The sequence below is a fragment of the Callithrix jacchus genome, chromosome 5, assembly GCF_049354715.1.
Source record: "Callithrix jacchus isolate 240 chromosome 5, calJac240_pri, whole genome shotgun sequence".
In the NCBI taxonomy this organism is placed as follows: Eukaryota; Metazoa; Chordata; class Mammalia; order Primates; family Cebidae; genus Callithrix; species Callithrix jacchus.
The window spans coordinates 88,627,423-88,640,137 of record NC_133506.1 but is presented as its reverse complement, the minus strand read 5'-3'; the positions used below and the strand labels follow the sequence as shown (position 1 = coordinate 88,640,137).

At 38.9% G+C, this 12,715-nt stretch overlaps 1 protein-coding gene across 12 annotated transcripts in view; it reads right to left on the bottom strand.

Annotated features, from left to right (window-relative positions):
- Positions 1–12,715, bottom strand: part of TANC2 (tetratricopeptide repeat, ankyrin repeat and coiled-coil containing 2) — a 440,895-nt gene that overhangs the window by 66,391 nt on the left and 361,789 nt on the right. For all 12 annotated transcript variants that reach the window (XM_035300383.3, XM_035300386.3, XM_035300388.3 and 9 more), the window contains 2 exons: positions 10,446–10,612; positions 6,511–7,118 (listed from right to left, as the gene is read on the bottom strand). In XM_035300383.3, coding sequence (XP_035156274.1) covers positions 6,511–7,118; positions 10,446–10,612 — 775 coding nt within the window. The remainder of the gene's footprint in view (positions 1–6,510; positions 7,119–10,445; positions 10,613–12,715) is intronic.

The window sequence follows — 12,715 nt, the reverse complement described above, 5'->3', positions numbered from 1 at the left end:
TGGATGGTGGGACTGAAAGAGCTGTAACACAAACCAGGGCTGAAACATGCCCCCCTACTCCCCATATGTGGACGGCGAGAAGAAGAGAAGAGCTAGAGCCCTTTGGGGATCTCAAACCTAGGAACTCTCCTAGCCAGGGCTGTGAGACCCTCTTTGGGGCTCTGTGATTCCTGATGTCTCCGAGCTTCCAGGCACCTCTACATTCCCCTTGTCCAGACATGGGTGCCCGCAGTGGAAGCTCCAGGCACTAGCACAGATGCAGCTGGCACCTGTGCTAGTGCCTGGAGTTGCTTGCCCCACTGCAGCAGCCAGTGGGCTGGTTTTGCACAGTGGCAGGACCCCATGCTCTCTTGCCTACACACCCCTCATGGCTCTGTGCCTGGCTCGCCCTTGGGAGATATGGAATCTGGGCCAGTAGCACAAGCTGAGTGCAGCCTGCTGAACTGAGTGGGCAGAATGAGTCCAAAGGGCGTGAGCAATACTCAGGCAGAAGGCGCTGCCAGCCGCAGAGGTTTCTGGCTGGTAAAGCAACACCCCAAGGATCCTGTGACACGACAGGATCCAGCAATCCTAGTCCTATGTATAAACCCAAAAGAAATGAAATCAGTATATTGAAGAGATTTCTGAAGTTTCATGTGTTTTTGCAGCACTACTCACAATGGCCAAGATCTGGAATAAGTGTCCACCAATAGACAAATGGATAAACAAAATGTGGAGCATATACACAATGGAGTACTATTCAGCCATAAAAAAATGAGATCATTATTTGCAACAACATGGATGGAACTGGAGGTCATTATGTTAAGTAAAATGAGCGAGGTACAGAAAGACAAACACTGCATGCTTTCACTTATCTGTTGGAGCTAAAAATTAAAATAACCAAACTCATGGAGATAGAGAATAGAAGGATGGTTACCAGAAGCTAAGTAGGGTAGTCAGTGGTAGGGTGGGGCTGGTGGAAAGTGGGGCATGCCTAATGGGTACAAAACATAGAAAGAATAGTAAGACCTAGTATTTGCTAGCACAACAGGGTGACTATAGAAAAGAGTAATTCAATCATATATTTAAAAATAATTAAAAGAGTATAATTGGATTGCATGAAACACAAACGATAACTGCTTGAGGTGACTGATACATTATTTACCCTGATGTGATTATTATACATTGCATGTCTATATTAAAATATCTCATGTAACCATAAATACATACAACATGTACTCACAGAAAATTAAAAATTAAAAAAATTTGAAAGTGTGAATAAATGATGTCTGATACTCTCTTCTCTCTCCTTTAACTCTTCCAAGCCTCCTAAGGGTTGATTTAGTTCTAAGAGGCTCTTTTTCTATCCCATGCTTTATCATTTTGCTGAATTTTCTCCTAATGCTTTGAGAAAGCAGAACCCATCCTCCAGTTTAAGGGTCTGCTCTGGGAGCCTGCAATGGCTAGCAGGAGCAGTGACCTTGAGTTTGTGCTTCAGTGAGGCTAAGATTAAATATCATCTTGCCTAGAGGCTCATGTTTGGATTAAAAAAATGAACACAAACCTCAACTCACCATTGATTTTGTGGTCATTTCAGACCCATCTATTCTGTAAGAAGCCCTGTTATGCAGACCTCTGGCACAGTTATTTTTCATTTTGGGGAGGACGCCCTCTCTTTTTTCCTTAGACAAACTGCGTCTTCTCTGACAGTCTGCTTTGCGGCATGGATTTTGGAGCATCAGGTCTCCAATGTGTAATTCACTTACTAACATGGTCAAATAAGTTAGTTAGAAAAAATCTCAACAAACCATTATTATAAGCAATCAACTCTAGTCATAAAGAATCAAGTAAGTGCTCAACTATCCGATGGTATAAGTAGGATTTGTGTTGCCTTTTACCTTCCGTTCATCATAGGATTTGCTGCCTTTAATTTGAGGAAATCAAGTCAAACCAAATTAGGCTCCCATATCACAACCTCATTAGGTTGTATCAACTCAATACTCATTATATGAAGTTCAAAACAAGCTTCCTGTGTCTTATTCAAACATTTAAAAAGAAGGCTGGGTGGGCCAGGAGTGGTGGCTTGCGCCAGTAATCCCAGCACTCTGGGAGGCCAAGGTAGGCAGTTCACCTGAGGTCATGAGTTTGAGACCAGCCTGGCTCGAACATGGTGAAACCCTGTCTCTACTTAAAAAAAAAAAAAAAAGTTAGCTGAGTGTGATGGGAGGCACCTGTAATCACAGGTACTCGGGAGACTGAGGCAGGAGAATTCCGTTAACCTGGGAGGCAGAGGTTACAGTCAGCAGAGATGGTGCCATTTCACTTCAGCCTGGACAAGAGTGAGACTTTGTCTTGAGAAAAAAAAAACAGAAAAACAAACAAAAAAATCCCAAAACACTAGGTGCAGTGGCTCATCCTTGTAATCTCAGAACTTTAGGAGGACAAGGTAGGTGGGTCACTTGAACCTGAGTTTGACACCAGCCTGGGGAACATCGAGAAACGTCTCTACTAAAAATGCAAAATTAGCCATGGGTAGTGGTACATGCCTGTAAGCCCAGCTACTTGGGAGGCTGAGGCAGAAGAACTGCTTGAACCCAGGAGGTGGAGGTTGCAGTGAGCTGAGATTGCACCATTATACTCCAGCCTGGGCAACAAGAACAAAACTCCATCTCAAAAAAAAAAAAAAAAAAAAAAGACCCTGCCTCTAAAAATAATAAAAAAAAATTAGTCAGGCATGGTGCCATGTGTCTGTGGTCACAGCTACTCAGGAGGCTAAGGCATGAGGACTGCCAGAGCCCAGGAGGTTGAGACTTCAGTGAGCCATGACTGCACCACTGCACTCCAGCCTGAGTGATTGTCTCAAAAAAAAAACAAAAAACCCCACAAAAATACAAACATAATAAGGCAGTAGAGTCTTTTAATCTCTATGTCAAAATCTTACACACACACACACACACACACACACACACACAAATAAAAAAATAAATAAAAATCTGGAGAGCTGTTCCTATGGAATGGAAAGCTAGATACTATGAGAATTGAGATAATGAGGAATGGAAACAGAACAGAGTGGTGATTTATTCTGGGTGAGGCTAAAGTGATGTAGAAATATCAAGCAGTAACTGGACAGCACCACAAGGCGGGCAGCCCCCGACTGTCTATCAGCCTTAAATTTCTACTATCAGAGTCACTAAAAGGTTGCATAACAACGGCTGATGACTATTTCTCTCAAATGTCTTATTTTAAATTCGCATAATAGCAGGAATTCATTTATTAAGTTAGTGAGATAATGTGATATCTCAGTGCCCAAGGGAATAAAACATAAGACAGATTTAAGTTTGGGGTATGGAAGAAGGCTGACAGTGATGAACAGTGGCAGAGAGCAGAACGAGTTGGTGTGGTCTAAGGTTTGTGATTGCTTCCAGAGGCATATTTTACCTAAATTGCAAATCTAAAAGATTCTTCAGTGATACTCTGCTTACAGTTTCTCTCTCTCTCTATCTCTCTCTCTCACACACACACACACACCCCTTACCTTGTTACTCATTTATTTCTATGACAATGATATGTCTGTGTAAGATGACGTCATTCTCTCTGATAGGTCAAATCCTTGCCAAGATTCAGAGACAATAGGCAGTTTGGTATTCAAAATAACGAAAACTCAATCTCAGCTGTAGCATTAACCTCTGGCTCTGCTATTTCCTGCTTCCAGCACCATCCTCAAATTACTGACTCTTTTCAGTTCAGGCAGAAGCTACCTCATTGGGTAGCCTATTTTTGAAGATCAACCACTTTTTGGCATCAGTAGAATATCTGCATCTATGTCTAACTTCCCAATAAGGTCAACAAGTTCAGAGTAAACAACTGAGTTTTGAAAGCCCAGGAAAATGGACTAGAAGGGACAATGATATTGTGTTGCCTCTGAATTTCTCCTTACATTGCAGAGATACACATCAGGCACTGCCTTACCTGGTGTGATTTTAGAGGCATGAACTTGTTTTCCTTGATCTACTAAAACACATTAGATGCTTTAGAGACAAGTTGAAGAGAAAGTGGAGAACAGAAGGGAAAACCATGTGCAAGAAGTGGAGGCTGAAGGCCATAAAGACAAACCCTGCCTGGAGAGAGTACTGCTAACCAGATCTGCCAGAAATGGAAAACAACTGCAGCCAGCTTCTTTGAAAGACCAGCTTGGGCTTTGCCAACAGCATTAAATTCTTAGTGAATTTCCATCTCATTGACCTAGGGAGTCTTAAGCACTGAGATCAACACTTCAGTACTTCGTAACAAGGTTGGTGCCAGCCAATGCTGGGGAGGCGGCTGAATTCCAACTGAAATGAAATCTAAGAAAGCTTTTTTTGATAACTTCTTATCCTGTTTACAATTTTACTCTCTGCCATTAAAAGAAATAGGATGATCTCTCAGCAGCCATGTTATTCAATCACAAAGGAACAGAGTATACAGGATTTGAAGTTGGAAGTAACTGCTCCTCTTGTCCCAGTGCATCAGCCAGTTGCTGCAAAACTCCTAGTTAATAGACAATGTTAAGAAGGCAAGCCTGCATAGTCATGACATGGCTGTATAAAGCCATATTTCCTCCTCTGAGAGCCCCTGAGGATGTCATCTGTTGTAAGGATACTATTAATTCAGTGGTATTCTGGTTGCCTTGGACCTCAGCTTTCAATCCTCTGTGATGTCCCAGGATCTAAGGTCCCAGACCAGCTAGCAAAGTTTCTCTGGGAACTTATCTCAAAGTGTTTATTAGGTAATTCTAGATTAGTTTATTTTTCCTATATAGGTAGCTGCCAGTTCTACATATTACATATTGACAACAGTACTAGTAGGATTTATGGTAAAATCCTTTTGGGAACATCATACAATTCACAGAAGCGACTCAGACTGTTTTTGTTTCTTTTTAAAATATTGTGCTCCAAAATGATAATAGCAGAAGATTGCTGTTGCTATCCAATTAGCCACAGGACTTAACTAAGGTACACCGGAAGGGTCTATTACTGTAGAGGGAGGCAAAGAAAAAGAACATACCCTGAATGCTTATTTGTACTTGGTACTCTTCTAGGCATAATATTATATGACCTCACTTAACTTCTCAACAACTCTAGAAAAAAGGCATTATTATTGCTCTTATGTAGATAAGAAAACTAAGTCTTAGTAACACTATGCAACTTTTTCCAGAGGTCACAGTTCCTAGAAGAGTCAGGATTTATATGCAGGTAATTTGACTCAAGAGATTATGTTCTTTTCACTACAGCATGTTTCTTTAAAAAGTTTCCCTCTCAGGGAAAATACTACAAAGTCTATTTCCTGGCTTAATATCTTCATCATAATCTGGAACTAATTTTCTGGTGAATCAGCATGGAGTAAGCTGAGCAGCATGCCCACAGTTCAGCTGTCTCTAATAAGGCCTGGTGAAGGACACGGTAAAGGACAATAAAACCCCAGCATGAACACAGAGTTTTATTCTTTCTGATGAGTCACATGTGAGGCATAGTCAAATCTGGCCTCTTCTTTTTGAGCCAAAATAAGCTCTGCATTTGCCAGCTATGTTGTTGGTGTCTTCGTTTCTGCAACGTCAGTAATACTGGCTTCTGAAAACACCGACTTTATTAAAGGAATACTTCTTTAAAAATGTTAGTATGAAGGAGTAAAAAGCATACCCCACCAGGATGCCAGAGAACTAGGTTTTATGCAATAAAAAGGGAAACAGTTTCATATCTAGTCTGGTTTGAGGTGGGAAAGATTCTCAAGTCAGGTTCAAGCTCACTGGGAGGGTGCTGGAGTAGGTCAGTGATCCTGCCATGCATGTGGGATGGGAAGTGGTGGTATATACCATGCACTTGCCATCCCTATTCTAGCATATGCCTCCTCCCTCCCACATATTAACTTTATGACTGTGCAAGTTTATGATCCAGCATCTTAAGGCCTTTATAGCAAAATAAGGATAATGACACCTTATTTATCTAAAGTCAGCATGGACAGACCAGCTGATCTCTTTAAATCTTTTTCAGCTATAAGGTTTAAAATTCTATTTTCCAGTATGAAGCTTAGCACTGACTGGACTTTAATGGATTTAGTCATTGGAAACTTAATAATAATGTTTTGAAAAGGGCAATAAAAGTTTTGAAATTTTGAAATGATTCTGCTCTAGGTCAAAGAGATGAACAGTATATAAATTCTTTCTTCATATCAGAATAATAATACTGAGGAAGTCAATTAAATGGCTAACTTAATTAAAGCCTGCGAACCCTGTGTGGTCAGTGAAAATTATTTAAAAAAACACAGGAATGTAGGGTAGCATTCTAAATATCTATGCAGATGCTGACTCTTAAGGAAATAACACTGTGAAACAATAAATTAGTTAACCTCATTATAGCCTTGCCTTGAGAAGAAACAGAGATGATGTCTTTTCTATGTGAAATGTTCAGTGAAGAACACTTCTGCTTTCAATACTCATACTCCATGCAATGAACAGAAAATAGACCCCGAATTACATATCACAGATCTATGTCTTACCTGGGATCACAGAGAAATTTGGTTTTCTCTCCTTCTTCTCTCCAGATAAGCCATTCTCGAAAAGAAGGATGTACAAACATGCGAGTCATGTCTCTGCGCTTGATTAGGAACATGGAGAGGTTCTCCATTCTCTGCTGAAAATCCTCCCATTCTAGTGTGCCTTCAATGCTCCCAGCATTGATGGCCTGGAAGATATGCTCATCAGTCAGTGGGTGGAGAGAGGCCACTGCCACATTCAGGAGAGGCATCACCCGGTCAAAGGAAGACTGGGTTGGGAACTTCATATTGCATTGGAGTAAATAAACCTCTGAGAGTGAAACTGGAACTACTTTGTAGCTAGAGCTCTTTAACACTAGATAGCCTTTCTCTATGAGGTCAAATGTGAGTTTCAGATATAGATAGGACCCTTGACTGAGGGTCTTGAGATGAGAACTGAGTTTGCCAAATGTAGTATTGTCCATTTTGCCATTTAGTGAAATGTTATTCTGGATCTCTGAGCTGCTGTGTATCCGGTGCAGGATGTAAGCCTGCAGGTCCTGGTCTATGGCTTCATTCTCTTCTAGTCGATCCAAAAAAATCCTATGGAAAGGCAGCAGCTTGGTAATTTCCTAAAACAGATGGAGAGAGAGAAAGAGACAGAAAGACCTTCAGTTTCCCCTAACTCTTGTGATAAACTATGAGGTTCACACAAATTTATTCTGAACTTTGAAATGGTCAGAGGGAAACATGATCAAGTATTAGTATCCATAAAGTAAAACAAATTAGTTGCATAGAAGGGACATGACTTCTCCTAATATTGAGGCTTATGATAATTTTTTAATGGGTTTTTGTAAAGGGTGCTTTACAAGTGATTTCATGATCATTATTCTAAACAACACTCCTGAAATAAAACAGAAAACAGAGTGCTGTATAACTCTTTTGTTGTGATTTTTCTCAGTGTAAACCAGGGCATAATGCTAAGTACAAATCAGTAACAAATGTATAGGATTCAAAGAATGTCTTAGAAAAATGTGGCTTTCTAAGCCTCCTAATAAAATGACTATTAAAAAAATTCCCATACAACACAGATGTATAAAATGACTACATATAAATGCAGGCCTTCTGGAGATACTGTAGATGAAATGAACACTTCTAATAGTAGGAAGCTTGGCACCTTGGTAATCTGTTGTAAAGTGCTATTGGGGGAAAATGATACGGCTTTGTGGCTACTCCCATGCACTGAATTCCATCCTTTCTTACCTACTTATGGACTTTGCTCCTGTGAGTACCCACTGTCTCTCCTGCATCCTGACCTTCTCAGTTGGGTCACACAGACAAACTCCGTATTATTCCTTCCAGCTACTACCCTGTATCTCTCTTCCCATTTTTAGCAAACGTTTTCTCTATTTGCTATTTATAATTTTTTCCTTCCCATTCTCTCCTCCATTTGTTCCAATCAGGCTGCACCCCCACCACTCTCACTGAAATGGTTTTTGTCAAGGGCATCAGTAACTTTCACTTTGTCAAATCCAATAACAGAGTTCCAGTTGTCATCTTCCTCAACCTCTCAGCAGTGTTTGACACAAGGCATCTCACCTCTCTGCACTTGTTTTGGAGTCAAGTTCTGCAGCTTGCTCCCAGAGAAATAATGCTCTTTTCTCTCTTAGCACACCAGCCATTCTTACCCTTCCTTTTTTGCTGGCTCCTTTTTTATTTCCCAGCTCACTCAGGGCTCTGGGCTCTGTTCTTTCCTCTTCTCTAGCCATTCTCACTCCCATCAATAGATTCTTTAGTCCCACGGTTCTAAATATCATCTATATGTGGCTCATGCCTAACTTTATGTTTCTAGCCTAGTCATCTCCCCTGAGGCCCATCTTATATCTCTGTCTACTCAACATTTACATTTGGGTATTTCATAGACAATGTGACTAAGTCATAACTACTTAATTTTGTCCCCCACCACAAAACTCACCCCATGTCAATAAATAGCATTACCACTGACCCTACCACCAGACCCTAGAGGATCTCTGTGATCTTTCTATTGTCCTCAAATCATCATTCACCCATTTGCTCACAAAAAAACCCAGAATTTATTCTGGAGTCTTCTCTCTTGCTCATTCCCACATTCAGCCCATCATCAAGTCCTTTGATTCTCCTTCAAAGTGCAGTCCATCGAAATATGACCATTTCATGTGGTCTCCATCATTACCACTCTAGTCTAAGCCACCATTACCTTTCACCTATACTTCTGCTTTGACTCTTTATTCCCTACATTTTATTATGTAGATAGCCACTGACAGAGATCTTTTAAAAAGACAGATAAGATTTTATCACTTTTAAAGGAGAGGACTTTCCTGTATATCCTATCTAAAACAACTACTATCCAGTTATCCCTTCTCCCCATTTTGTTTTTCTTCATAGCATGTGACACTACCTATAATTTGAGTATATATTGTTTTGCCTATTTTTTGGTGTGTTTCTTACTAAAATATAAGCTTTAGGAGGAAGGATGGGCATATTGCCTGTCTTGTTCATTTTGAATCTCCAGCCCCTAGAACAGTCCCTGAAATACTCTAAAGACTTAAGACATGTTTGTGGAAATAATGATGATCAAATATAAATGAAGGCTCATTTTCTAAAACCTATGAATTCTTTTACTGTCAGAAATGAAATAATTTTTAAAAATTCTTAGTTGAAGTACTTTTTCTGTTGGCATAGTTGAAAAATTGGTCACCTAACTCTATCCAGAAACACTTAAAATTTCTTTTGAGACTACCCACAATATTATGTGAGAATACGTAGCATACATTTGGTCAAGTAGTCAGAGATTGCATTCCTGGAGGCTTCTTTAATTCGTCTTTCATTTTTAGCAATCAAGCTACTAAAAATGATAGGTTATATACTTTTTAGTTATAAAGATGGATTTATATTGATTTATCCATATCCTTTATCCTTAGCTCAAATTACTTTGAAATTAACAATAAACATCTATAAGGCCAGGATTAGAAATATAGTTTCTCATCATGGAAGACAGTGATGTTAATTGGCCAATATATAGGAATAATGCTAAGTGCCTGGTGGGGGAAAGGAGGGACTTAAATGTGCAGACTATTTTCTGTATATTAACACTTATGACAAGGGGGGGCTGCATCCAAATAGTGAGATGAGTGTATAACATTTGAGATTCTAATATTTGTCAGAGGAGGGAATGATTTTTATAAAAATAATGAGAAACATTTTTCCAAACCAAGTGTGAATATGTACAGAATGGGATACTGACTCAGCTACAATGAGAATGTTGGGGAAAGTATAGTCATTTATCTTTAGCCCATATATTTTTACAGGCTCAGTCTCACATTCCTGGTCCTTCTTCCAGGCCATTAAGTGACCAGTGAGTGAGCAGGGAAAGTAATTAGAAAAAACAAAACAAAACAAATTATCTCCCAGTTGTAGTAAATTTAATCTGAAGCCCTAATATTGCCAATTTTTGTTAGAGGAGGGCGGATAGAGAAGAAAGTCCGTCTTCATGCTACAGAAGAGTTGTTTTAAGTAGGAGCAGAGAGAGGAACCAGAAAATCTGATTCTCCGGTGTAGACTGAACTGAACTTTGCAGAGCATTAAATGATTAAAAAATGTTAAACAAAAGTCCAAGTGTTAGAGATTGTCTTTACACTGCTGTCGCCAGAACAGTCTGGAAAAATTGATTTTCTTTTCATGCTATTTTGAGGGACATTTTATCAAACCTCATCCAGAGCCACAGGAATGGGACTCAGAATCATATACAAAAAATGTTCTTTCTAGATCATATCTCTCAAAATATTACATCAATTCTTTGGGAATTATTCTTCCTAAGGCTCTAGGACATAGTAGAGGTTTAGGGAACTAGGACCTAGAATTTTTCAGTCTAAGCTCTTTCCAAGAGGAGTAATTTAGTTTAAAAGCAAACAAACACATACCTGTAAACTGGTCCTAACTGTTACAATTAGTTTGAGCCAAGAAGGAAACTTTCCAATCATTTTACTCAGAAACGATACAATTGTATCCCCATAATCCGGTTTGTGAAATTCTGCTTCATTTAATCCATCAATTAAAATGATGAAATCTTCATCTGGGATTTTTCTCTCTGAGATAGAAAGAAACAAATTACTTAATAATTACCAAGTGGATAAATGAGTTCTTATTGGATCTTTGGTCACATATCTCTTTGGAACAAAACATTAGAAAAGGCTTGCATGTGTTTAGTGAATGCTCAGGGTACATAATTTATTCTAAAGGCATGGAAAAATACACTTAGTAAATTCATTTTGCTTTTAATCAAGTGTGAAAGCTTTTGTCACATATTAGTATATATATCACCATTTTCAGAAATATCCATATTAATAGTTGTGAGACAGCCTGAGTATTGGAGTTAAGAAAATTTGCATGAGAAGTTATTTTTCTCTTGCACATAAAAAAGCTGAGTAGAATGTGTTCTGTTTTTTTGTTTTTTTTTTCCTATTTGATAGCATTAAAGAGAATGGTATCATATGTTCTTTTGGGAATGTCCCCAAAAAGGTTTATGTAAAGTCTGAAGCAGTATATAGGACTGCATGTGAACATGCAGTGGGAAGGAAGAGACAGAGGAACAGAGAAAAAGGAATCCCAGGCATTAGACAGAGCTGAACGATGTGGGCTAGATCCCAACACCCTAGTAGCTTCCTAGACTATACCTAATGCAGCCGCAACAAGACCAGTCCCTTGCTGTGATCTTCCCAAAGGTAGAGGAGTCAAGCAGGAAAAGACAAACATCAGCTATGTTTGTATCCAGTTCTCTCTTGGACTCCACATGATCCTATACTGACAAAATCAGTTTAACCTTAGGGCTATGCTGAAGGAGCAGGTTGGTAAGATTTCAGGCTTTTGCACTCACTAAATGCTTACTGATTCTTGATTAAACAATTAGAGATTTAAGCATCTCCACACTGAAAGAACATTTTAGTCTAAGTGAATTGCGAGTAACAAGTAGAACTTATTAGTTAGCAGGACCTCACAGGCTCTGAAGCGGGGAAAGCAGAGGGAAGAGGGCAGCAATCATCAGATACCTGGAGTGAGAAACAGGTTTTATCTGAGGAGGAAAAAGAAGATGAAGCTAAGGACAGAAAAAAATGTCTGTGGCCCTGTGTACAAAACTGGCTCTTTTGCCTTTAAAAGTCAAGACCAATTGAAACTGAACATGCTATTTTGTTTTCATATTTGATAATATATAGGTATTTTGCAATGATTAATAAGTCTTTATTAGTTTTCTCCTAAACCATAAACTTTGTAAAAGAGACTTAATTTCAATATCCAAAATACTGTGAGACAGTTCTCAATTTATGAAGTTTTAATAATTACTTTCATCTGCCAGGTTTTTAGGGAGCAAAATGAACTATGGATTCCAGTTCTATTAACAATCACTACTAATGCAGTGGTATTCTAGATGATGAAGCACTAAGAAAACATGAAATTCCTCTAGGGAGTGCAAAGTATTAAGGAAGAAAAAGGAGTTGCTTGGAACTAACTAGGATTTACCCAAACAACACATGGGGTCTGCTATGTTCTTGATTTTGAAGGCTCTGGTTCCCTTAAGCTTAACTGTGCCTTTAATTTCCACAGAGGAATTTTCTAGTAGCATTCTGCCTCGCTAAGTACCATCAGCTAGTATCACTCAGTGTGCTGGAGCTATCTATCCCTGCACTGGTTCAGAAGAGCCCACTGCAATATTTTCAAATTCTGCTTGTTAAACAGCTGGTAGCTTGAAATTGTCTAGGGTGGGAATATTTTCATAATAAAAACTGGCAAATATTACAGATCAGCCCTCCTCTCCCAGGTGGCTGTTAAAAATTTACCAACGCACCACTGTCCCCACCCTTCAATTATACCTACTTTAATCACTTCAACCAGGTTCATTCATAAGAAAGTCACGACCTTCAAGTAGAGAAAACAGCTGATGATAATGCATCTGTTGAGATTTGGGAAGTCACTGCAAACACATTCTCATGCATGAAGATCAGTAATGTGTACTAAATTATGGTCTAGACATTTTAATGGATGAATAATTCATTTTCTAATAAAACTACATTTCCATTTGCATAAATTCTTAGATTAATCTCATGAGTAATGTATCATTTCTTATTTTTAAAAGGGAGTACTTGCCTTTTCCCTTAATAAAACTAATTCTTCTAAATTCTGGTTATTATTTTTTTTG